At 51.9% G+C, this 26,847-nt stretch overlaps 1 protein-coding gene across 1 annotated transcript in view; it reads right to left on the reverse strand.

The window, feature by feature from the left end:
- Positions 1–12,134, reverse strand: part of SLC12A7 (solute carrier family 12 member 7) — a 53,310-nt gene extending 41,176 nt beyond the window's left edge. The window contains exon 1 of the mRNA XM_084781633.1: positions 11,894–12,134. Within this exon, the coding sequence (XP_084637759.1) occupies positions 11,894–12,020 (127 nt within the window). The 5' untranslated portion in view covers positions 12,021–12,134. The remainder of the gene's footprint in view (positions 1–11,893) is intronic.
- Positions 12,135–26,847: the final 14,713 nt, after the last annotated feature.

Below are 26,847 nucleotides of genomic sequence, written 5' to 3' on the forward strand. Positions count from 1 at the left end.
CTCACTCCCAGGACTATCAGGTTATCAGAAATGAGAAACGAGATAGCCTGAGGAAGTCTGGGACACTAAGAACTCTGCTCTTTTGGAGGACCAGGATTCAATTCCCAGCACCCACAAGGTGACTTACAACCATCCATATATACCAGTTCTGGACTATTTGGTGCCCTCTCTGGCCTCCATGGGCACCAGATGCCCATATGGCACAGACATACATGACACAAAAAAAAACAAAACAAACAAACAAAAAAACTCCTAGCACCTTGGCATCGATAGACAGAGCCCCTCCAGAATCTGGCAGCCCAGCAGGGAGAGGTGCTGTCATGATGCTTTGGTGCTGACTAGGGCCAGCACAGCCTCACAATCCCACCTTGATGTCAGGCTGGAAATATCTTTCCTACCTGGGACCTGGGGAAGCCTAGCTCCTGCTCATACACCCCAACAGCTGCCAACTTTGGAAGCCCCCAGGGCTTTACAGGACCCATCTGCTCAAACACCCTGCTTCTGACCTGGATGGTCAGGGTTTCTGGACATCCTGTCTATGACATGACACTGTCACTCACTCCGCAAGGTCCAGCAGTTGTGTGGACGCTGCCCACAAGCCCATCTATCCTCCGAGGCTGGAGGTCTTCACAAGGAAAAGCCACTCCAAGGCCTCCCAAAATAACCCATACTGTCTGGGCCAGTTCTGGGCCCTCAGAGATGACGGAGTTTTCTTACAAATGGATCAAACGCTTCTTCAGGAAGGGATGTTATAAGCTGCACAAAACCCTAGCAACTCTGACTTCTACTATGAAGGCTACAAGAGTGTGTTTCAACTTGGAGAAAGAGCTTCACCTTAGTTTTCCACTTTGTCATCTTACATGGGGACAACCCTATGTTAGCCTCGGGATGGCAGCTCATATACGCCCACCAACTGTAGGCTGTCCCTGCTTCACAGACGGCCAGCTGAAGCCTGATGCATTTTAAAGGACACAAACATGACCAGAGATAGTTGTAAGCACAATGCCTGGAAAAGTTACCATGCTAAGGTTCTGTCTGGACGACTTCACCTATGGAAAAGCAGATCTGTACCTACTCATCTTCTACTTGGAAACCCCTCAAACACCTTCTCATTAAGACCCTTGTCCTCAGAGGCAACCTCAAGTCTAGCTTCTCGATACATCTTTTTTGTTGTTGTTGTTTGTTTGTTTGTTTGTTTTTCAAGACAGGGTTTCTCTGTGAAGCCTTGGCTGTCCTAGACTCACTTTGTAGACCAGGCTGGCCTCGGAACTCACAATGATCCGCCTGCCTCTGCCACCCGAGTGCTGGGATTAAAGGCATGCGCCACCACGCCCGGCTCAAATATATCTTAATGGAGTCCTCTAAGGCATGCAAACGCAGCATCCCTTTTTAGCAAGCAGATAACAAAATGCCTTCCTGTAGCTGCAGTCAGTCTCTCGGGTCCCCCTGAAGGAGGGGCTATGGGCTACAGGCTTCAGGAACTCTGTCTTGTCCCTTCAAGAGAACCTGACCGTGCTTGTAAGAGAGGTGTGTGTACAGGCCAGAGGTGACCAGGGTCCTGGGCATGGGAGGAGACAACCTCTCCACCGGATAAGCATCAGGTATTTGGGAAAGTCAGCCAAGTTTCATAGACATAGCCAAGCAGTACCCAGTCACTGCTGGCCCACAGCCCAGGATCTGCCCCAGGACAGCAAGCTGAATCCCCACTCCCAGCCTGCTCCCTGCAGAGTGGTGTCTTAGAAGGGAGAAGCCAGGCACAACCTGGCAGCCCCTGAGACCCATTCCCAGGCAGCCAGACCTTAACAGCATGACCCTGGCATGGCCTCTTCCGTGACTGTAGTCAACACACTGCCCTCCTCACACCCCCACTCTTCCTGGGGCAGGGTTCCAGGGTATTACCACCAATCCCCCAGTGGAGGGGGTGGAAAGCAACCTCTGAGACTCTGCCATATCCCCTGGTAGGCTGAGTAGGCTGGCCAGTAGAGCTGGCTGCAAAGTCCAGCAGCCTCCTCCCTTTCCTGCCATCAAGTGTAGGCGGAAAGTCTACCTAGCTTAGCAACCCTGGAGATGGGGCATGGGTCACAGAGAACCCAGTCTGTGCAGAGGCCTGGGGGTAGAGGTGGACAAACTGCTTAGCTGGTAAGGCTGGCTACTAAGTACTCACAACAAAACGGAGTCCCACCTGGTAACCTCGAGGTGCTATTTGGCTTCCTAAGAACAGTCTGGCCCGAGCTAGGAACAGCACCACACAACCACCCTGGTGGCTGCGCTGTTGAAATGGTTATGTGCTAGAATGTCTTTCAGAGCTCCAGGGCCCTTTAAAAAAAAAAAAAAAATCAAAGAATGACCACTGGCTCTTGACTGTGTTCCAGATTATCTGAAGATCCGGGCCAGTGGAACAGACTACAGAGCACACAGGCTGATGAGAGCGAACCACAGGCTGACTGATAGGCCCTGAGCTGACAGCCTTTCCACTTCCAACAGCAAACTGCTGGCTGAGCGAACAACACTTTCTAAAGAGAAAACAAAGGAAATATTGAGAAACAAGAACCACCCACAACTCCAGCCCAAGAGGTCCGCTTACTCCTCGTGGCATTTTCCATGCACATTCCTCTAAGCCCTGTCTCCCGTCTCAGGCTTCCAGGACAGTGAGGTCCGGTAGAGGGCCGCTGTCCTTCAGGGAACAGGCCCTGCCCTTTCCCACCTGCCCCAAGTCCTGCTCAACACTCTCAGGCCCCACTTGGCCTCTCCGTCACCCTGATTCAGTGTGGGAACTTTTGAAGTGAGCGGCTGAGTGTTTCCTCTGCACTCAGGCCCGGCCCCACTTTCTTCCTGCAAAACAACACCCCTAACTTCAAGACTGCACGGATGGTGAGCTGCAGATGTACAGGCTGAAGAACATTTGCCCTGACATCACCCACACGCTGAGTGGTGGCATCCTAGCCTCTCTGGGCCCCTGTACCACATCCCTCCACAAGGCTCCATAGGCGCAGTCCGGGTCTGAGCAGAACCAAGTGCATGAGCAAGGGCTGGAAACCCTGCGACTTTGTACAAACAAACATGCACAGATAGCCCTCCGCTCTCCTGCTCACCCCAACTCAGCGGCACCACGTGTCTCACACGGTTTAGAAAAGCAAAAATTCTCAGAGGAACACTAAAAAGATCTGGGGGACCAGGGAGCAGGCAAAGCAAGGCTGCCCAAATGATGCCGCAAGCCCATTCCACCTCCTCCTACCCTGGGACATGTAGGACTAGCCCCAAAACGTGCCCCAAAACTGGCATTCTGTATGTCCACTTACAAGGCAGCCTGGGTAGGCATCCCTTCCAACGGGCTTTTAAATCTAACATCCAAACCAGACTAAAACCCAGAGAGACAGAGGGACTTTACAGCCTGCCACGCTGAGGGGCTCTATGCAGAGATGCAGCCAATGCAGCCAGGAGGTCAGAGCCTGACACACCATAACTACACTCTTTCAGCCCTAGAAGCTGCCTGAGCAGTGTCCGGGACTTGCCCTGCCCTTCAGGAAAGAGCCTCTGGTGACCTTGTTCTCCAACATCCCATGTCACACGGCTGGTGCTAGCCATGATCCAGCCTGTCTTCCCCGGAGACCAGAGCAGCACTGAGGCTGAGAAGGGTTACGCTGATCCCCAAATACCTAGGACAAAGCAGAGGAGGTCGGGGCCTGTGCTTGCATCAGTGTCCCCAGTGGACACCAGTTAGACCCTCCCCAAGGGCAGCTTCAGTTACAGGCTTAGTCTGGGCTGTGGTCAAGTCCCTCCATTAAATGAAAAGGGAAACCCAAGAGCCACTTGGCATTCTCTCCTCTGACCTCCAGAGCATTCAGCCCTCCACCGTGACCATCAGATGTTTCCTGGGCCTCGCTGAAAGCCAGGCCCAGGCTGCTGGCGCCAGAGACCCACAGAAGGATGGGCCAACAGACGAGAGGTCGTGGCCTCCTTCGTAAGAGGCCAAGCCCTGGTGAGGAAAACTGAGGCACACAGAGAAACTCAAGAGTCGTTTACCATCTTCAGAAATGGGTCACCCTAAGGTGGACAGGCATCTAAGACAGGAGTTCAGGCTACCATTAAGGACAGAGACGGCAACTCCCTGGCCCCAGCACTGAAAGCTTAGAGCCGCTCAAACCAGCAGGAAAGAGAAAGTGTGTCTAACTGTAAAAACATAGGTCTGGGGCCACCTTTTTTCCTCCCTAGAAGACCCTTTCCTCATGGGGCTGTGGGTCAGCAGCTTGTGTGGTTCTGAAAATACCAGATCAAGAAGTGACCTTACCTGGTCATATGCTAGCACAGCAGCCCAACTCTACACCCTGACCTAATGGTTTTCTTTCTTTCTTTCTTTTTTTCTTTTTCTTTTGGTTTTTCGAGACAGGGTTTCTCTGTGTAGCCTTGGCTGTCCTGGACTTGCCTTGTAGACCAGGCTGGCCTCAAACTCACAGCAATCCTCCTGCCTCTACCTCCCTGAGTACTGGGATTACAGGCATGCACCACCCCACCCGGCTCCCAATGGTTTTCTTAAAACAAACCTACCCAAGAAGGAAGAAACAGCCTAGGTACCCTAGCGACTGGCTGCTGGAGCCAGGCCTCTCTCCCACCTACAAGCATCCTAGACCCCAAAATACCAGCACCAGCAACACAGGCCCTTACTTAGCAGGGACATGAATTCTATTGAGACCTCCAGCCAAAGAGGACATCTGACGTGCCTACTCAGCAACTCAGACGCAGAGACCCCCAAAATGACATGCGCAGAACCTCCAAACCCAGCATGGACATACACATGAATAGAGGCTGGAAGCCTCATCACCAAGGTGGGCTTGCTATAGAACAGAAGTGGAAGGCTTCTCTGCACAGCCCAGACCCTACCCTCAAGGGCAGCTTCCTTCCTTTCTTAATAGGAAGGTAGCAAGCTTCCTATGACTGATCGATCCCTAGTGGGGACTCAGAGTCAGCATTACCTCACACCACCCAAGGCCCCAAGACTATCCCCCTACTCCTGCGTGTCACCCACTCCTGTCTACACAGGGCTCCCTTGCCTCTACGTAAAGGAGTCTTCCCTCTGGAAGGCCCAGCCCAGGAGGACTCACACTCCAGTGCAGCTGTCACTCCAAATGACGGAACTCCACCCCGGCCACTTGGCCAGGGCCTCACCATGGGAGCTTGGGAACAGTGGTTAATGCTTAACACTGGCCGCCAAACTTTGCCCTCTAGGCCTGCAAAGGCGGGGGCTTAGTGATGAGAGAGAAAGAGGAGCTGCAGGCAGCCTAGCCCACTGTACTCCCCATTTATACTCCTGGGTGTCTGACCTCACACTGCACCCAATTGTACAGCTAACAAGAGGGAGCCACTGTCTAAAGCCCCAGGAGGCCTCGGCCCTGGCCCGATATGTCTGCCCCTCAACGCTGAAGCACAGGCCTGCCCATGACACTTCCGGGTCAGATCTAGTCTGCTAAATGGCGGTCCTACATCCAGTGGGCAGAGGCAATGACTTCTTCATTCCTTGACCACCTCCTCTTCTCGTTCACTGCCAGCCAGGCTGCCAGTGAGACTGCGCCCAGATGGTCTTGAGGGTGGATGTGGCCACCATGCCTGCTGGGGTCTGAGAAGTCTTGCTGGGGTGCAGCAAAAATCCCATCCAGGCAGATACTGCTGAGAGCTCCAGGGCTGCCTGGGTAAACAGCTACTGTGCCACCATAAAACCTCTCTCCTCTCTGGGCACCTCCTCTTTCTGAGTGTTCTTCCTGAGCGCAGAACAGGTCAGGTACACCAGAAGCTATATGACTCTAAGCGAGGGACATTTGAGGTCGTCTACCTAAAGGAAAGCCCCGGAATCTATGAGCACCGCTCACGGAGGCAGAGTAACATGGTCCCTAGTGCTGTTCCACAACTGTGTACCAGATGAAAGTTAAAATGGAGGGGGCGGGGGTGTGTCTCTCCAGGATCAGAAGGTGACACTGTGTCCCTGCATGTGGCTGCCTATGCCTGCAGCCAAAGTCTAACACCCAAAGCAGCTCTTAGATTACCCCTGGGATGTAGCAGGACTAGCAGGCGACTCCACGGGACGACACCCAGCACAAACGGGTGGAATAATACGCTAAGGACACACAGTCCAGCAGCTCAGCAAGGCTACCCATTGCTGGCTTCCTTCTGGGGGAAGCCTCTTCCATGCTAGAGAGTCCGTGAGCCCTGCTCTGCGGGAGCTGCCTCGGCCCCTGTGGCATGCACGCACTTGTACACAGGGTTGCACCTGGCAGGCTCAAGGCCATCTTTCCTAAGGAATTCCCCGTGGCCAACTCAGCACCCCGTGGCTACCCTGACTCACCATCCAGAGCTAGGCTCACCCTCGGCCTAGGCCCTTCTCATGTCCTCTAAGGCTATAAGGCTGCATTTCTGGACCCCAACTATTGGCTTGTCACTAATGGTGCGTGGTTCCTATCCGGCCCTCACACAGGGAATACATGTCCACTCTCCCCCTGCTCCAGCATCCTACATGTGTCCGCTGGACACCCAGCCCCACAGAGCTCACTCTCCATCATCTGTTGTTTCGACTGTGCCAGGATGAGGCACAGAATCATCTGGACAGAGATGCACCAGGCCCAAGAGGGACACACCCTTAGTAGATGATCTTTCTAGATCAATGTTGCTGCAATGCCCAGTGCCCAGACAGCCCAAGTCTGCTTGGACTTAAGGGTCACGGTATTATGTAGGACCGTTAGAGAGCCCTTCAACACAGGACCTGTCTCTTCAACCTTTTGGAGCAGTTCAGACATCCACCTAGCAGAGTAGTCAGGAAGCCTGGGCAACATCCCTGAAAAGGACACATTTCCAGGCCCAGAAGGGCCCTCACCATAATTAAAATAAAATTTAGAGGGGGTAGGGGAGGGCTGGGGAAAGAGTCACACTTAGATGAGGGAGAGATAAACCTGTTTTTTAGGATCCCAAGTACGGGATCAGAACGGTCTCGTGAGAGAACAGGTGATGTTAATCCACTGGAAGACCAACCACCTCGTGCGGGAGCTTGATTGTTGCCAGCTGAAAAGATCCTGTGAACAGACTCTGGGAGGACATATATAAATGAGCCCAGAACTAGAGGAGGGGGCTTTTTGGAGACTTTGGATAGATCTGGCTGTTCATCGCTGCACTTCGAGACGCTCCTAGAGAGAACCGCTCGAGGGAAGGCTTCAGGGCTCCGGCTCCTGCTGAGGTAACAGGTTCTGGTTACTCCAGGTTCCAACAGAAGAAATCCTACTGATTATGCAAGGAGAATTGCTCCTCAGAACTGACATCCTTATGGTTTTGTTGTTGTGTTCCTTAATCCTCATTTCCTATTGTTTTGGTTAGTTGGGTTATAAGTGAATATTGGTTAAGAAAATTGAGCCTACACTTAGAATATACAGGTGCCTCATCACACTCCTTAAGGACCAGGAAGAGTGATGCCAAGCCATTCACCGGGCAGTCTGACGAAGGAAAACGGCAATGCCTAATACCATGTGCACATATGCATGCTCACACACGAACACATGATTCCTAAGGGAAGGTGCCTGTCGCACTGGATACAGCTGGCAGGAAGTAAGACAGCATACAGCCATCTGGGTTCCCAGCAGTCACCTGCTCACCTTTGTTTCCTCCACCTGTTTTGTGCAGCTTTGTCCTACAATACTGGGGATCAAAACCCAAGGCAAGCATTCTACCACTGACCAATAATAACCCAGCACCAACTTTGGTTTGAAAAGGTAAACAGCCTGTTTCCCCTCCTACTCTGACTCCACACACATCAAATGTTATCTCTGTAAATGACCCTCAATCCCACCTTTAAGAACTCCCAACAAGGTGTTAGGGTCTGTGCTCACATGCTCAGCATCCCCTTCAAGGCCTCCCGGCAAGAGGGCGTAAGTGCCACATTCACCAGGCCCTGCTTGGATCTCCAGCACCAGTATGGTGCATCCTGGTCCTGAAAATCCCGGTATGAGGCTGTGAATTCCTGTCCTAGCCTTAGTGGGGGCAGGGCCTGAAGCCTCGTGCTCAGTCCACTTCTTAGCGGTACTGTTCTCTGAATCCTCACGCCCTCAACTGTGACACCGCACCCCCCCCCATGGCCAAATGGGCAGAGTATCCCTTTCCTGTCAGCAGCAGCCCTGAGGGACACACAGGACACTATACCACTGCCCAGACTACACTCAACGCCCAGACAGGACAAAGGTGACGCAGGACTGCCTCAGTGTATCAGGGGACAGGGTCACCTCTACACAGGGAAATAAGAAGTCCCCAGGTGACTAGCATGAAGTCAGCCACAGAGCATGACATCACGTGGATGGAATCTGGAAGGGGACCTGCAACAGGCCTGGAAAGAGGCCTGCAGATCTGAGCCAGAGTGGAAGAGGCACCAGATAGCAATTAGAGTGCAGTAAAACCTGGAAGTACCCATTGAGGAAGCAACTTTCCCAGGCCTGGGGCACCTCACTAGGGGCTTCCCATAAGGTCTTGAGATTTAATGATACCCTACTCTGATAGGCAGTGTCCTGGCCCCAAGCAATATCCTCCCTACTCGACTCACTTAAGATACTCCAACAGGCCAGGCATAGTGGCTCATGCCTTTAATCCCAGAGGCAGGCGGATGGTTGTGAGTTCGAGGCCAGCCTGGTCTACAAAGGGAGTCCAGGACAGCCAAGGTTACACAGAGAAACCCTGTCTCAAAAAAAAAAACAAAAACAAAAAACCATACTCCAACAGAACACCAAGAATTCACGTGCCCTTTCCACTTCTAGAAGAATCTATCTCAATAAGTAAAAGCCAGGTCCAACTTCTGTCCTACGAAACGGCTGAGGGATGTGATCCCTGTTTCTTCCAGACCCAGTGCTGAAGGGACAGACCCTGAGAGAGTGGGAAGCAGAAGCTCAGAAACTGAGGAAACAAAATGTGGGTGGTGTCACACTTACCAAACCTGCCCCTCTCCTTGCCCAAACAATTTTCACTTACATGGGTTGGGAGGCTGGCCCCTCATACAGGGCCAGATAAGAAGGCCAAATGCATTTCTGTCACTAACCTGCCAGCCCAAGCCCTGCCTGGGTCACACAGCAACAGAGGAGGTCAAGGTTAAGACTCAGCCTGCCGCCAGACGGTGGGGTGGCGCATGCCTTAAATCCCAGCAGTTGGGAGGCAGAGGCAGGCAGATCGATGTGAGTTCGAGGCCAGCCTGGTCTACAAAGCGAGTCCAGGACAGTCAAGGACACACAGAGAAACCCTGTCTTGGTGGGGGGGAAAAAGGAAAGAAGAAAAAGGCTCAGCCTGCTGTATGGCCCAGGGGAAGGTCCACTTCCTATCCTCTTGCTACCCACTTCCCTGGGATAGAAGCTGCAGCAGGCCCAAGAGGGCTGCGGGCTCCCTAGAGCCATGATTTATAGGTTGAGGAGGTCTCTAGACAGACTAGACAGACGCCAGCCCCTCATTCTGGTCCCAAAGACTCTGGCTGTGTAAGCTGGGATGGCCTAGGAGGCCCCAGTTCCACTGCAGCCTGATCTTTGTAGGCACACCTAATGAGGTCTCCCATTAAGTTCACCACAAGCAACGCGCCACGAGACATGTCCAGAAAACAGCACTTCCAAGAACTACCAAGGGATCTGCATAGGAGGCAGGACAAGGCTACAGTGCACAAAGATGACTCCTGGGATCAGGCAAGCTGGCCCTGACCTGTTGCCCACACACATAGTGTAGATGCACACAGCAGACCTTTGGAAAGCCGCTTTCCCACCTATTTAGGACTTTCCCACCAAGATCCCACATGTGCGGTCCCTTTCCTACCCCTGGCTGGGGTCTGCAGCTGCTGTTAGAAATCAGGACAAAACCCCAGCGGACTTGAGACTACAGCGCGCTCACCCCCATCAAGGTGCAGCGGCTGAAGCTTCTAAAACCATCTTTATAGGGACATGAAGTGAAAACAGAACATCAAACTGCAAGTCCTACATGAGCCCAGCCAGGGCACACAAGTTCAGTTTGAGCCATAAAAAGGGTCACTAAAGCAAAAAAGCTCATGATGTGGCTCAGTCAGGAGACAGAGACTTTGCCTAGCATGTACCAAGCCCTGGTTCAATCCCAACCAGCAACACATTACAGTAATACAGGCAGTCAGCAGAGGCACCAGGATCATCACCAAGGTCACCTTCAGCCACTTACCGAGTTTATGGCTACATTAAGGCCTTGTCTCAAAACAATTAATAAATTAAAAGCACATGCTTGCCCTCCTATTAGTCTAAACATGTGCAAGCAGTAAGAACCCTGATAGCTACTTAGAAGCGGAATCCTCAGCCCTGACTTCAGGCACCACTTGAGGGCCCTGACAGTACAGGGAACACGAAATGAACCGAATAAAATTACCTCTGGTTAAGACAGTAATCATATGGGACGTCTGCAGATATGCAGAATTGTCTGCCTCGGGCCACTGGGCACCAGGAAGGGCTGTCAGGGCGAGACTCTGGGGGTCTCTGCAATGCCGCAGACCCTCCACACTTCCCTGACTGCCGGACACTGAGTCTGGACTTCTTAGATTCTGCCTCCACCTTTCAACTGACTGAATGAGTTTAGCCGGGCAGCAGCCCTGGGACGTACCATGTTTTGTCTATGCAGAGAAAGCCTCGACAGTCCAGCACCCCATGGAAAGGGTCACAGAGTGAAGATGGGCAGGCTGCTGACCTGGGCTAGGCCACTTCCGGCCCAGGACGCCTAGCCTGTGTCTGCAGGCTCCTAAAGTGTGACCAGAGGAAGTACGGCTTTTCCTGCCTGTGCACTGGGCAGCAGAAGCTCTGAGGCCATCCGAAAAATCCATCTCTTGAGGAGTGCACCCTCTTTTCCTTCCAGACCCAGAGCCTGGGGCCTGAGTCTCCAATGGGAGACATGGGGGGGGGGGGGGATTGTGGATTGTGCAAGGCCAGCTGCAGCTGTGGCTCTGTGCTGGGTCCTCTCACCTCAACCGCCTGAGTCAAGGGCCTGTTAGGATCTGGGTCTAGAGGAGAGCTGAAACAGAGAGGCAGCAGCCAGTACAAGGTGACTTGCCATCAGCAGAGGGGAAGCTGGGTGCTTGGGGAAGGGATGGTGATTCCCAGGCCCATCCCTACCCCGCGGAAAGTGAAAGTGCCAGAGAGCTCCAAATCAGGGAACAAAGACCCGCAGAAGAGAAGCCCGCGCTCAGCTCACAGAGCACAGCCCCCTCCCCAGTCTTACACAGGCCTCTGTCCTTCCTCTAAGATCCCGGGGAGGTCTGGCTGGTCCAAGGTCAGGGGAGGCAGATCTGGGATCCTAGTCGAATTTATTGGATAACCGCCCTGGGCAGTCCTTTCCTGAAGCAAAGGGAAACTTGGCCAGAGGAAGCTGTAAGTCAGTAAGACCACCCACCCAGGGGTCTGTACTTTAAGCTCTCCTAGGTGCCACCTAGGCACCTGGGCCTTGCCGTTTCCATAGGTACCTCCACCAGCTCTGCAACTCCTCCCTAGTCCCGTCAGAGTTGCCAGACCAAGTAGTTTCCGGTGCTCCAGCCTCCGGGATCCAGACAAGATTTGCAAAGAGGTAAAGACCGCGCCCCCAGGGCTGACCGAGCAGCTCAGGCCAACAGGGAGACTTATGCAGTGGGGCTCCCCTTGTAGCCGGAGCGAGAAGCAGGGAAGTGGATTCTAGAGATCGAATGATCAGGACCAACAAACCACCAGCCCAAGAATCCTCTCCCGGTCCCGGGTCACTCCTCCAAAGCAAGCAGGCAGCGGCTGGCCCTCCTGACCCCTTCCCACCGCCCCGCTACGAGCCGCCGCCAACTAACAAGCCAGTGCGGCCCGCCGGCGGCGGCAAGAGGGCCCAGACTCTGCCTTTGTCCCGCGGCAGGTGCCGCCAAGCTCACCCGGCGTAGGGCAGGCAGGATCCGCGCTCTCCGGGGACCCCGGCTCCTCCTCCGTGCGCTCAGCAGCCTCGTCCCCGGCGCCGTCGGCGCGCGCCTCCACAGGCACCACGGTAAAGTTCGTGGGCATGGCTCTGCTAGGCTCGGCTGTGCCTCGCAGCCACACGCCGCCCGCTGTTCCGTAGCAGCCGCGGGACTCCGGCGTAGGGGCGGGGTCCGCCTGGCCCGCCCCGGCCGCCACGTGACCTCACCTGCCCGCCCCCACGGCCCAGGAAAAGTTTGCCCGGGGCGGGGCCGGGCGGTTTCCCAGATGGCCCCGCCCCCTCAAGGCCCCGCCCCTACAACTCCGCCCATGTAGCCGTAGTCCCTTGTTATCCCTTATCCTCAAGGACTCCACACCCGCAAACCCAGCCCCCAGAGGCCACCGCCTAATGAACTGCCCACAGCAGCAGACCTCCCTCAGCACCTAGGAGATTCCAGTCCCGCCCCGCAGGACCGCGTCCTCCCCTCCCCCCAACTCACAACACAGGCTCCGTGGCCTCCCGCCCTTCAAAGCTGGTCACTCACCACTTCCTCAGTTTCAGTTCTCTCATTCTCACTCCAAACTCACGTGGGGCTCTTCTCCCACCACCCCACAGCCTGTCTGCAGCTCACCATCCCTACCGAGGTTGGCGATCTGGACCCTGGCCCAACGAATGATCCATGGCTAGTCAGGAAGAGTTGTGCACCCGGACAGGGGCGGGGGTGGGGGGGGTGGGGGGGAGGTAAGTAATCCCACCCAAGAATGTCACTGGTTTGGCCTGCCAATCCCCAGGCTCTTTGTACCTGCTGCAAGGGTGTCCCACGACCCAACCTGGGGAACCCTTGTAGCCCAATGAGGAGGATGGCACTTCCTCCCTTAGGTTTGGCTCCAAGGAAAGGTAAATTCCCAGGGTAACAGTGACAAGAAGCTCTGAGCAAGGAGTTCTAGAATACCACCATGGAGGAAATAACAGATCTTCCTTTCAGGACCTTGTACATTTTCAATGAAAGACTCTTGAAAAACCAGAAACAAATGCTCATCAGGAGAGAACTGAACTAAAATGTTACGGGGCAGGCTTGGGGTGTCGCTCTGTAGGAGAGCGTTTCCCTACCATTTTCAGAGACCCAACACATCTCACAAAAGGCCATAGCCCCCAGGTGCAAGGAGTCACCCAAAACAGTTTTAGATGGACAAATAGAAACACAGGTGGCACCACTAGAGCCGCTCACAACTAGTGGAACAGGGCCAACCAGGAAGGCCTTGCCTAGTTCAGTCAGGGACGAGGTCTGGAAGGCCAGTGGCCAGGCTGGGATGCAAAAGTTACAGGACTTTGCATATACTACCAATGAGAATAAAACGTTCTGAAACCGACTCAGAAAAGCCGAATCTGTGAAAGCCCAATCGTGCCCAGCACGGCCTATTTTCTGCCCTGTGCCAGAAAGGAGCTTGAGGGGGCCATGGGCCACTCAGGAACGGCCCCTTATACAGCTAACTCCAGGTCCTGTAGGGGGTAAGGTGCAGTAGTTTGCTCAGGCCATTCGGTCACCCCTCTAGGAGCTATCCATTGCAAACAGGGGAGGGCTATCACCTGTTTCCCCAGACCGGCAGGACCTTAGGTGGAGACAGTGACCTCCTACCTCAGAACACCCTTGGTTGTTGAAAGATGGGGAAGCATTGCTGGGAGGGAGACAAGTGGCCTCTCAGTTAAGAACAGGCCCCATCAGGGCGGTGGTGGTGGTGGCGCGTGCCTTTAACCCCAGCACTCGGGAGGCAGAGGCAGGCGGATCTCTGTGAGTTTGAGGCCAGCCTGGTCTACAAAGCGAGTCCAGGACAGCCAAGGCTATCAAAAAAATATATAAATAAATAAATAAATAAATAAATAAATAAAAAGAACAGGTCCCTGAGGGCAAGCCCTCAGTCACCCAATGACTGCATCCCGCAGTGCAGTACCAAGACTCAACAGGGACCCTATTAGGCTCATCCCCAAAGTGAGCACAGAAGAGATACCTGGGAAGATTTGGAGCCCTTTTGGAGTGAACAGACACAGGTACAAGGACCCCTGTGGAAGTGGGTCAGTACAGAACTCCTGTGCAGTAGAGTACAGCCCCAGAAGCCCTCCAGGGACCCTCTCAAGCTCAGCTCCCTACAAGTGCCCTCTCCAGACAGGCAACCCCCTGATACTTAGTCCCACTCTCTCCCTGCCCTACCTCTCTATTGCTTTTTTTTGGGGGGGGGAGGAGGGGGGCGTTTTCAAGACAGGGTTTCTCTGTGTAGCCATGGCTGTCCTAGACTCACTTTGTAGACCAGCCTGGCCTCGAACTCACATTGATCCGCCTGCCTCTGCCTCCCGAGTGCTGGGATGAAAGGCATGCCTGGCCCCTCTATTGTTTTTAAACACAGGGTCTCATAGCCCAGGCTGGACTCAATTTTCGATAAATAGCCAAAGATGACTGAATTCCTGATCCTCCTGCCTCTGCTCCCAAAGTACTGGGATTACACACACGTGCAGGCGTGCCCAGCTACAATTCATTTCTCAAACATGTCCATCCCTCGGCCCCAGTTCATCTGGCTGGCTGATCACCAGCAAGGTCCACAACTACGGCGTGATACCCACAAGTTGGGGAACCACACTGAACAGTGCACCCGGTGAAACTATGGCTGGCTAACAGAAGCAAGAGCCCACGGACCAGGGCAGAGTAGTCTGAGGGAGTGATTTAGATCCCCACGAAGTAGAGATGGAAGATTTCCATCGACCCTGTGTGGAAAGCCTCAGGACCAGTACGGCGCCAAGTATGCTAACTTGAAAGGGAGTAAGTGGCTCAAACAGGACCAGTGGTCAGCTACCACAAACAGGACCAGTGGTCAGCTACCACACCGCTCTGGGCATGTGATGGTGTTCTGACTTCAAAGGTTACAACTGCTCCACACAGGACACCAATGTCTTGATGGGTAAACACTCAACCTATGAAAAGCGTATGACAGCTGGGCGTGGTGGCACATGCCTTTAATCCCAGCACTTGGGAGGCAGAGGCAGGCGGATTGCTGTGAATTCTAGGCCAACCTGGTCTAAGAAGCGAGTCCAGGACAGCCAAGGCTACACAGAGAGACCCTGTCTCAAAAAACCAAAAAAAAGAAAGAAAGAAAAGCATATGACATGAAACCACCTGTGCAGAGGTTGAAGCGTGGTTAACTCTGAGAACGTTATTCAGTTATTCAGTGAGCTGCAATGTGATATGTATCATATGCTCCATTGTGGCCCCTCCTTCCCTCCGTGTGTGTGTGTGTATGTGTGTGTGTGTGTGTGTGTGTGTGCGCGCGCGCGCGCTCACATGTTGTAAGTATGCACATGTATAGTGCATATGACACCTCCACTGTGGGCCCTTAGGCCCTTCCTCCTTTTGCTCCAGACAGGGTCTGTCGTTGGTTGGGAACTTTGACACATAGCCTAATCTAAACTGGCCACTGAGCTTCCAGGGGGCCACCTGCCTCCACACACCATCTTCCAGTGGTGCTGGGATTACAAGTGCAAAGAAGCACCCAGAATTCTATGTGGGTTCTGGGGTTCGGGAAAACACTTGCAACCAGACCCTCTCTCCAGTCCCTCGGAAGCACTTTTAAAGCACAAAAATCAAGAAATCCAATGCAAAGGCCTGGCTCTCCCTCCGGTCACCTCTTCCCCCAGCCTAACGCTCAGAGGTGAGTCCGCGTTGCTCACGGGGACCAGCCAGGCCACACTGAAGCCCTGACGGATCCCCAGCTACAGGTGGAGCTGTCTCCACTATATGGTATCATCTCCCTCAAGTTGTTAGCGTCAAGAAACCATGGCACACTGGCTACACCTACTTCTATCTGTGACCTCTTGTCCAGGGCTATGGTGCACAGTCATAGGCAGAAAGGAACTTCCTGTAGCCACTAGGCTTTGTCACCCACAATCCTAGGTGCTAGCACCTGAGGGCGAGCCTGAGCCCTTCCTTGGGAGGCTACCTCCAAAGTAGACCAACGCCATAGCTGCCTCCTCCTCCTCCTCCTCCTCCTCCTTCCTCCTCCTCCTTCTTCCTCCTCCTCCTCCTTCTTCTTCAGAGACAGGGTTTCTCTGTGTAGCCTTGGCTGTCCTGGACTCACTTTGTAGGCAACCCACCTGCCTCCCAAGTGCTGGGATTAAAGGCGTGCGCCACCACGCCCGGCAATAAATATATATATTTGTTTGTTTATTTGTTTGTTTTTTGAGACAGGGTTTCTCTATGTAGCCTTGGCTGTCCTGGTCTCGCTTTGTAGACCAGGCTGGCCTCGAACTCACAGCGATCCGCCTGCCTCTGCCTCCCGAGTGCTGGGATTAAAGGCGTACGCCACCACACCCGGCTATAGCTTCTTTCTTAAAGGACTTCCCCAAGGCACATTATCCCAGCAATGGTCAGGAAGCGACCCCCTAGCACTGTTCTGTGAGGAGTGAGCTGGGGACAGGAGCCTTGAGCTCTTGTAAGGTCCATCTGGCTTCCATCAACCAGCTCCCCGATGCTGTTCTTTCTTCATCCAAAATCCAGTCCACTTAACCAAAGGGATGCACAGAGTGTACACCAAAAAGGCCATTCAATGTCACTGTCTGGTCACATTCTCAGATTACACTGCCCATCACTGTTATCAGTTCAGGGTCCTTCTGCTCAGCTGTAGGGACTGGCAAGTCCAGTTCGCTGCTCAGATGTTCTCAAGTGATGGGAGCCTGGCTGGGCAGGAGACCCCATATGTGGCCCCCAGAGGCTGACAAGGAAAATTAGCTTGCAGTATTGTTTTGTCATCAGCAGCTGTCAAGTGCAGATTTTCGATCAGTATCCCTTTGTGACCTCCAAATGTAATCTTCGCCCAGGGTCAATTGGGAAAATGTCCTCCGTGTGAAATCTGCACACTTCTGTTCCCCCATAGGGGGAGGAGGAGGGCGCCCAGTGTACAAGACAGCCACTATACACATGTGGATTCCATACAGCTGGCTACAGAGCAATAGAAAAGAGGCCGAGACCAAGCAGTTGCTCTACAGGGGACATCATGCCCGGGTAGTCCTTGTAGGCACATGCAGGAGACTTCTCCGAGTGACAGTTCCATCCTGCTGTAGCAAACCGGGTCCCCAGGACAGCAGAGGCATGTTTAACTTACAGTCACCTTGATGCACTATATGGCAGAGGCCAGAAAAGCCAATGACCCGGAAGCACCAGCTCAACAGACACCAGAGGGGGTTGGGCATGTTCACAACAGCTCAGACCGCAGACATGTTACAAAGAGCTACCCAGAGTATCCACACAGTCCTGAAAGTTAGAGCCGTTGCCACACATTTCACAGGTGCCCTCGTGACCTTGCTGAGGGCCAAGGCAGGTGCTTGCAATTCTGTCCACCTGTAGTTTGAAGTGGAAAACTCAGACCTGAGGACCATATAGGAGACACCTCCGGCACGTGGGGGTGTCATATTTTGACCTGATCTGGTGGGAGCAGGGGCTGTGTGCAGAGAATTCAGACTGTAGACATGGGTCTCACTATGCTTGAGCTGCCCTCAGTAAGAGAAAGGAAGTTGATTCAGCCTTTGAAAGCACAGGAGCATTCTCCTAGTTCCTAATCTCAGCACCCAAAACTCACTTCAGGTTGTTACAGAGATTCCAGGACTACCTAAGCCTGGGTCCTGGCCCATGCCCAAGTGACTGCCTGCTAGTCTGCAAGTTCTATATTTACTTGGCAAGGAGAGGCCTGGGTTATTTCTGACACATCCTTTTGTCAACACAACAGAACAAGCCAGCATGTTTGTTAAATCACAAAGTCGACATAGGATAAAAGGACTCATCTGGTCCCCGGTCCGGGACAAAGGTGCCTGGCTCCAAGGCATGAATTTCTACAGGCAGAACTCCCAGACAGTGGTCCAGCCCACACAATGGATCTGGCCCCATGGTGGCCAGCCTGCACCAAGACCAGGAAGACTCCCAACACTTTCTCCCCAACAGCTCACAACCTCTACAGCCACACTGGGTAGGTAGAAGAACTAAATTCAAGGCCAGTGCTTGCCCTCTCATCAGGATAGCAGTCTACTTTGCCCTAGGAACACTTGAAGCTCTTTAATTACCCTAGGGTGTGTGGTACATATATGTGGGTATGCATGTCATATATGTGTGTATGCATGTAGGTATGTATGTAACATGTACGCCTGTAAGTTCTGTTCCTCTAGAGAACCCTGACTAATACTCATCCTTTTTTTTTTTCATAGCCTCAAATAACCCCGGAAGAGAAGACAAACATCTATAGGCATAATAATAATATATGCCTTTTCTGCGGGTTCCAGGGTGGCCAAGTCAATTGCTCAAAAAGGAAGACAGGGTCAAGATAAGGAAACAAGTTCTAGGAGCCTGGAATGAATGGAAGGGTCAGGAAGCTTCTGCCCATCAGTGCCTTGCCCAGGCCTCATGGGATACATGCCCAGGCTGCCCTTAGGAACTGAGAAAGTTCTGCTGGGAAAAGCCGTTATCCTGGCCTCAGAATAGATGCTCACTCTGGTACCCAGTGACTTGTGGGTGGTAGAATGCCTAGCGTGTGGCTCCTGAACTGCAGGGTGAGTGCCACACCAACCTCCTTGACCCAGCAGTCCACTCCTAAGTGACATCTCCAAGATGGCATCACAGCTGTGGCTGTGCACACAGTAGGACAAGGGTAGCTCTGTCTCATCTGTCTCAGGCTACAGAGATAGGGCCAGCTTTACCCCAATAGTGCGCTCCTCTCCTCCACCCCTGCACGCTCTAGACACGCAAGCTGCATCAACTCTCCCATTCTCCTTCCAGTTTGAGTGATGCTCAGGGCAAGCTGACCCTCTGATGAAGCCAGTGGTGTGCCCACCCCCATGCCCCCCCACCCGTGGGCCAGTCAAGACCAAGGTGACTTTGGAGGTAAGACTTACAAAACCCACTCCGTATCAGAATCCTGGTTGGCATCCATCCAAGTTGAAATTTTCTCCTTGCAGAGTAGCTGTGGCCATTAAGCTGTCACATGTCACATAAAGAGCTGGCCACGGGTCACTGTCCCTCTAGCTGTTGCTGGTACCTTGTGGGAGATTGTTAAAAAGCATCTATTTAGAGCTGGCAAGATCGCTCATGGGTAAAGGCACTTACCACTCAAGCCCAATAACCTGACTTTGATCCTCCAACCCAAGCAAAGGTAACAGAATAAAGTCCACAAATTTATGCTCTGCCCTCTATATGCATGCCAAGGAGTATCCCTGCTCCCACATCACTCACATACACTAATGAATTAAAAAAGAAAAAAACTTAATCTAGTCATTTCATTGCTTTCTCCTGGCTTGGGGGTGGGGGGCTTGGTTTTCAGAGGGGAGTGTTTGTTTGCTTGCTTGCTTATTTTGAGACAGACTTTTGATGCACAGCCCTCATGGCCTGGCACTCAATATGTAGACCAAGCTGATCTCTGAACTTCAACCTCCGGCTTCTGACTTCCAAATGCTGGGATTATAGGTATACACCACTACACACACTTTGCTTTTTTTTTCTTTTTTTTTTTTTTCTTTTTGAAGGAATTTATTCTCTTTAATTGTTTAAAAAAAAAAAAAAACCAGAAGAAATGTTAACAATCATTCTGTGGTCTGAACTGCTTACCACAGCTATACGACATCACCAATACCCATCTCTAGCACTTTCTCCTCTTCTCAAACTGCAACTCTGTCCCCAAGAAACACCAACCTCACAGCCCCTGATCCCTCCATTCTTCCTGGTCTACGAGCAGAGCACAGTGACTGTGGAGACACCATGGGAATGGAGTCACACATTTGTCCTTTCATGACTGGCTGGATTCAGTGAGCACAATTGCCCCCGAGGCTCATCCATGGTGCAGCTTGCGTCCCAATGTCCTTCCTTCTCAGAGCCAGTAGCACTCCGCCATGTGACGGGCCGTGCCAAGCTTACCTGATGAGCACTTGAGCAGCTCTTTCCCACCTTTTAGCTACTATGAATATTTCTTTCTTGTTAAATGAGTTTCCGCTCTAAGGACTGAGCAGGACAGTTCCTGGGGTGTATTTCTAAAGCGGAATAAAAGTAGTTAAAGGGCACCGCTGCTTTTGTGGAGAGAACCATATTCACATACAAGGGAAAAGCAAGACACGGCATGGCGGGGGTCTCTCTGCTAGGGCTAGGGGATGACTTCCTGGCCTGACTAAACCAAGCATATATTGTAACATGGGCAGCACTGTCCAGAGACGTCACAAGCCTTTAAATTAACCAGATGTCACTGCCCAGAGATAAGCAGGCTACCCCCCACCACCACCATGATCTCTGTCCTATAATTAACCTAGCACTAATAAGGTGCCACGGGCCGGGGTTAAAGGTTGCAGGCAGGTGGAGATGGTAGTCTTACAGACCCTTGGGGGTGTTGTTGCTGCAGAGAAAGGCACCGCAGCAAACAGGGCAAAAATTACTACAGGACCCTCAGCCGCTGGAGGGTTCATGGAGACCAACCCTGGGCCCTTGCGCCCTGGGGCTCAGACATCTGCAGTGCAGCCCTGCTGGGAAATAACACCAGTTCCTCAAAACCCAGAGGATGGACTCCCAGAAAATAAGTAAAACTGTTTAGTCAGGTTTTACACCCTGAGGGGCAGCCGCTCAGCAAGGCCACAGCGCAGCTGGAGACTGAGGCACTGTGGGTAGACACTCCCCCAACAGGCTGTGGAGCACTCAACCTCTGAGCATTTTTTTTTTTAATGTGCCAGGGGGACCTGCATGCACGTTGCTAAGGGTGCTTGCCAAACAGACTGTCTTTTCATCTTCTCATATTTTAAAATTCAAATTTTGCTTTAAAGACTAAATTCAAATCTACCTCTTTACCCCAGTTCTCTTCTTCGATTTCATTAAAAGAAGAGAGAAGGAGAAATATGTTTGCCTCACAGTTGCTGACTTAGATAACTCTCTTGGCTTAATCACCTTATCCAAACCTTAAATATTTGGCTTCCGTCCCATGACAGAGTCAGACAAACACAATGTTAAAAGTGCTGCCATCAAGAGTGAACTTCTTTGTGCAAATAATGCAAGTCATTAATTTCTTCTTCCTCGGGGCATGAGTTAAAAATACATTTTGAAAATGAGCTTTGATTGCTATTGAAGTACAGCAACGTCACATGGCCCTCACAGCTCCAAACTCACTACACCAGGTCAGCCTTCCCCAAGGCAAGCTAGATCCTTCCTATGAGACAAAGTGCTCAGTCCAAACACATGCAATAGCAAGAGATGGCTGAGTCCAGAGACCAGGGAAAAAAAAACAAAAAACAAAACTCTAGAGGCAGGGTTGGGCTGAGGTGTGCACAGAGCTTGCACAGATGCACGGGGCTCTGAGTTCACTATCTGGCACTATGAGAGGGAGAGGAGAGGAGAGAGAAAAGGATGGGGGAGGGGAGGACTGGAGAGAGAGTTCACCGAGTAGGATTGTGAATGTTTTACCATAGGGGTGGTCTATGTTTGAGGAGATAGATATGCTCACCCTGACTTAAAAATCTCTCTTTCCAGCCAGGCGGTGGCGCACGCCTTTAATCCCAGCACTAGGGAAGCAGAGGCAGTTCGTGTTCGAGACCAGCCTGGTCTACAAAGCAAGTCCAGGGCAGCCAAGGCTACACAGAGAGACCCTGTCTCAAAAAAAAACAAAAAGAAAATAACAACAAAAAAATCTCTTCCAGCTGGGTGGTGGCGGCACGCCTTTAATCCCATCACTCAGGAGGCAGAGGCAGGAGGATCTTTGTGAGTTTAAGGCCAGCCTGGGCTATAGAGCGAGTTCCAGGACAGTCAAGGTTACATAGAGAAACCCTATCTCAAAAACAAAAAAAACACAAAAAAATCTTTCTTCCTCTTTTTAACTTTGTGTTTTTAGGTATCAGTTAAGTGAACTTAATTTTAAAAAGAACAAAAGCAAAAATATTTTTAACCCCATCTCTGGCCATGGCAGAATTCTTGTTTTAGAAGGCCAGACTCAGGAGCCTGAACTGTGTACTACCTAAATTACCACTCAGCAAATGTCTCCTTGCTAATGAAGGCAGGGGTTAGAGAGGTGGCTCAGAGGCTAAGAGCACTGATTGCTCTTCCAAAGGTCATGAGTTCAATTCCCAGCAACCACATAGTGGCTCACAACCATCTGTAATGTGGCCTGGTGCCCTCTTCTGGCCTGTAGGTCTATATGCAGGCAGAACACTGTATACATAATTAATACATAAATTTTAAAAAGAAAGAAAGAAAATGAAGGAAGAATTAAGACATCGTCAAGCCCATGAAACCAAAGGGTGCATCCAGGCAGAAGGCCTGGCCCTGAGAAAGTTCAAAAATATAGACCGGTGAGATGGCAGCCATGGAGGTCAATCTAAGCTACTGCCTAGACGTGGCGGTAGGGTATATGTGGAACAGAGTCCAAAAACAGAGCTGGCTTTGAAGTAGGCTGTAATTCCTAAGAGGTCTCAGGTGCAAGTGCCTTAATTACAAGCTCTCTGAGCAAGACATGGGCAGCTGTTTCAACAAAAGCTAGAGCCACATTCTGTGATTCCTACTTATAAAAAGTGCTCTTCTGAGAAAAGAACACAGTTCGATTGTAGAACAATTTCCTGGCACACGCCTACGTTCAATCCCTAGCATTGCAACAAACAAACAAATAGCTACTGCTTGTTTGATCCCAAAGATGGCAAAAGAGAACACCCCTGGCATTCACTGCAGGGCCTGCAGACCCAATAATAAGTAATTTGCTGTGAGAAGCTAGCGATTTCAAAACACTGGGCTGGGTAACTGGTTAAAACAAACAAACAAACAAAACCTACTGGACAGAAAAACAGAGATTAAGACCAAACAAGACTAAACTAGCTGGCACAAGTGCACCTCTCACCCCACCATGCTACCCTTCCACCGTGGGAACAAAAGAGAATGTGACCTCTGCACACAAAGGAATGAGCCACAGAAAGACCACAAGAAAATTGTTAGAGCCTTAAGGGTTTAAGCAACACATTCCAAGGACCTGAGGTCTTGAAAGAGTCACAGCTCAAACCTAGCAGTATCTTTTCCCCAGGGTGGGGTCGGGGAGCTCCCTCCTTGTGGCTCTAGCAGTAATTATAAAGATAACCCAGAAGGGTTAAGTTTTGCCTTCCGAGAAGCCATGTGGAAATCCAGCCCCAGGTGCCTTGCTACCCCACACAGCAGCTCTCATTTCCCTAGGCTGCTCGAGCACAGTGGGTCCTAGCATGGGAATCACAGGGAATGTGACCTGAACCCAGAGGAATGGACCTTGATGGGAAACTGCATCTCTGCAAACGTCTAGTTGGGTGCCCTGCGGTATGGCGGTCACCAACTCCATGCCTGGCATCCTCATGGGAAAAGACCTGAAGACTGAACGGAGACATGGAAATGACCCATTGGAGATGACAAAGATGCTCTTCGGCACACAGCCTTTCAGACCACTGTCCTGTGTCCTTCCTCCCCGCTCTATGAAATCCCCAAGTACCCGCAGACAGAGCACTGAGAATGGCAGGCCTTCCATTTGCAGGGGCCAGACCTTGAGTAAGTCTGATCCTTCTTTCCAGCTCACATTTCTTGAATATTGACCTTTGAGAAGTTGGAAATGAATCCAGCAACAACACTTGCCATCCTGGCAGAAATAAAGATATTTGAGACATTCGTGCCCCTCCCTGTGGTTATCAAACTATTGAAACTATGGACCCCCAAGAAATTTGAATTTTCTCAGAAATCTCATGCTGGGGGAAGGAAAAAGGCTGGATGAAACCTAGCGCTACCCGGAGGGAGAGGCAGGCAGATCACTGTGAGTTCCAGGCCAGCCTGGTCTACAAAGTGAGTCCAGGACAGCCAAGGCTACACAGAGAAACCCTGCCTCAGAAAAACAAAACAAAGCAAAACAAAATTAAGAACTGCCCTGACCATCAGGAAGGTGACAGAGTGAGAACTCCAGTGAGCTGGGGCACATCTGTGTGACCCCCTGGTCTGTGGAGTATGCACACTGTATGTAACCGTGCCATGTGCTGCTTTTATGTTCCTGGCGCTCCTGTCACATATGGCTTGAGGCAGACATCTTCCATAACCAGAGTCTTTGGGAAAAACAGGCTGAGCTGTGGCCCTGCGGAGGCCTGCTGAAACCAAGTTCTACAACCTCTGCGGAAACTCTACACTTAGACTTGCCCCTTATTTAAATATCATATAATAATGCCTCATAAAATGTCTTTGGGGTCGGACACGTTGGCCTATGCCTTTAATCCCAGCCCTAGGGAGGCAGAGGCAGGCGAATCGCTGCGAATTCAAGGCCAGTCTGGTCTACAAAGTGAGTCTAGGACAGCCAAGGCTAACAGAGAAACCCTGTCTTGAAAAACAAAAAGAAGCCAGGCGTGGTGGCACACGCCTTTAATCCCAGCACTTGGAAGGCAGAAGAAGGTGGATCACTGTGAGTTCGAGGCCAGCCTGATCTACAAAGCAAGTCCAGGACAGCCAAGGCTAACACAGAGAGACCCTGTCTCAAAAAACAAAACAAAACAAAAGAAAAAGAAAAAGAAAAGAAAATGTTTTGGGGAAGGGGGCACAGACACCCTGACTAAAATCCACCCGAGGTGACCTAGCTTCTTCCCCACAGTACCAGATTCTGCCTCACCTCCTCCCCTCAGGCTTGTTCTAGACTGGGCACAACTGCAAACACGCTCGCACAGGCACACAAGGGAGCCTCAGCGTCACCTCAACCCTTCCCATCTTTGCGGTGCTTTGTGGCTTGATCTGCCACACCTTCCCTTTCTCCACGGCGCGGCTAAGTCGCCATTACCTGCTCTGATTCTGTTTTACTCGCCCCTGCCACTCCTGCAAGACTTGGATAGGAGCCAAATCCGATGGCCACACAGAGTGCTCCTCTGTGAGGACTACACCCTCGCAAGGCAGGATAACAAGCAGCACCCAGGCTTGCTGTGCCTAGAGCCTAGATATGCGCCTCCCATGGTCGCATCTGCCGTTGACACTGGCTCCTTCGTCCATCTTTGTGGGCCGGCCTGAGTGGCAGAAAGTGCTGCCTCGGATTCTGAGGGAAGCCTAGGATACACTGGGGACACTTCTCCAGAACCCTCTTTCTGGGGCAAAGAGTCTTATGGAGCTTTGGCAGAGCCGCATGGCACAGAGGACCACAAGGAATATGCCCGGGAGACTCCAGTCTCAAGAGGACCACAGACACTTCCAGTGCTTCCCCGATATAAGGTCACCTTCTTTTCCTTCCTTCCTCCCCAGGGGATTCCTAGGCGATGGCTGGCATCAGCCGACCTCTTCCCAGAACATGATTGGCAGCTCTAGGCAGGCCTTCAGGCACACAAACAAACCCAAGACCTCTCGGGAACCACCCATTGTTTCAGGAAGGAGGCTGCAGCTCCACTCTCCTGGATATAATTTCTGGACATGATTAAGCAGGAAGGAAATAAAAGACTCTGGCTGAGATTACATTCAGGAGCAGCACGGAGCCCTCGCTCTCCAGCCTCTGCATTACCCACTGCCAGAAACTGGTGACTAACCACACCTGCTGCTGTCAGAGGCAGCTCTATTCTGCTATTGTCCCCAAACCCGAAGCCTGGCCATGACGCGCAGGATTTGGGGTCACCAGCGGGGAAGCAGAGCTCTATTCTGCCTCTCCCCTTAAACAGGAGAGCGTAAACTCCCAGCAGGAGGCCTGGATGTTACACCTGGCTTTATTTCTAGCTGTGGGTCAGAATTCACACTGGCACTGGGTGTGGTGGTGCACTAAACGAATCCTAGCACTTGGGAAGGGGATATAAAAGGATCAGAAGTTCAAGGCCAGCCTCACCTACCTAAAGACTTAAAAGCTAGCCTAGGCTTCGTGAAACCTCAAACAAACAAATCCTAAAACTGCTTTTGGTTGGTTGACCTGCAAGTTCTTTTATGAGTGACTTTTCCGCTATTCCGTTCAGGTGGCAGAAATCTCCCAGAAATGGTGGCAACTTTGCTTGTGCCTGTGACTCACGGAACCCTTCCTGGAAGATCCCCTTCTAACTCTCTGCCTCAGCGCCTGGGCAGCAGCTTTTGAGCTGTAAGGACAAGGCAGAGGAGCAGACACTCCCTGGAGCCTGACAGGGAGGAAGGAACTACTGCTTCGCTTCCTCTTCTGCTTGCCTACGGCTGGTGAGAGATCGAGGAGGGGGCCTCTGGCTTCCTCAGGTACAAGGAGGCCCTGCAAGGGCTCCAGGAAAACCCAGGGAGCTTGACCCTCAGGGAGAGACTGCTTTTTAGGATTTGTAAGGCAATAAAGGACAGGAAAAGCCCCCCATGGAACTTGGGCCTCTCTGAGCTTCAGGCACACTTCCATAACCCACAGCTACCCTTGCCCAATGTCTAACCCCCTCAGACCACCTGTGTGCCCCCACCGGGTGGCCTCGTTCCTCAGCAGTCCCTCCTGCCCTAGTGGCTAGGGGAGGAGTGCCACTAGAAGGTGGAAAGGCTACAGGACCACACTGATCTTTCTAGAGATCATTACACACAGAATAAAGGACAATATAGGAAACCTGCTGGCCAAGGGGTGTAGAAGGAGTGTAGACATTATCCCAGGTGAAAACAGTTGGGTGGGTATTATCTCCAACTACGCTGCTTGGAAACACCACTGATACCCCACCAAGACGGACATTGTTAAAGGCTGGGAGGAACCATTTTGGGTCCAAAATTCAAGAAACAGACCAGGCTATTGTGTTTCTAATGAACTTCGATGAGAAGAGAGATCAGAGAGCGAGACTGGCCATAATGTGCAGGCAGAGAGAAAAAGAAGCTGCAGGTTCGAATGGAGCAGAAACACACACACGGATGGCGGGGTGGGGGCGGGGTGGGGGGAGGCGCAGCAGGGGGACCAAGTAGAACAGACACCAAAAGATTTATTCTTGTTTCCCTTTAACCTTTTCCCC

The sequence above is a fragment of the Acomys minous genome (genome assembly GCF_964271855.1).
Source record: "Acomys minous genome assembly, chromosome: 5".
In the NCBI taxonomy this organism is placed as follows: Eukaryota; Metazoa; Chordata; class Mammalia; order Rodentia; family Muridae; genus Acomys; species Acomys minous.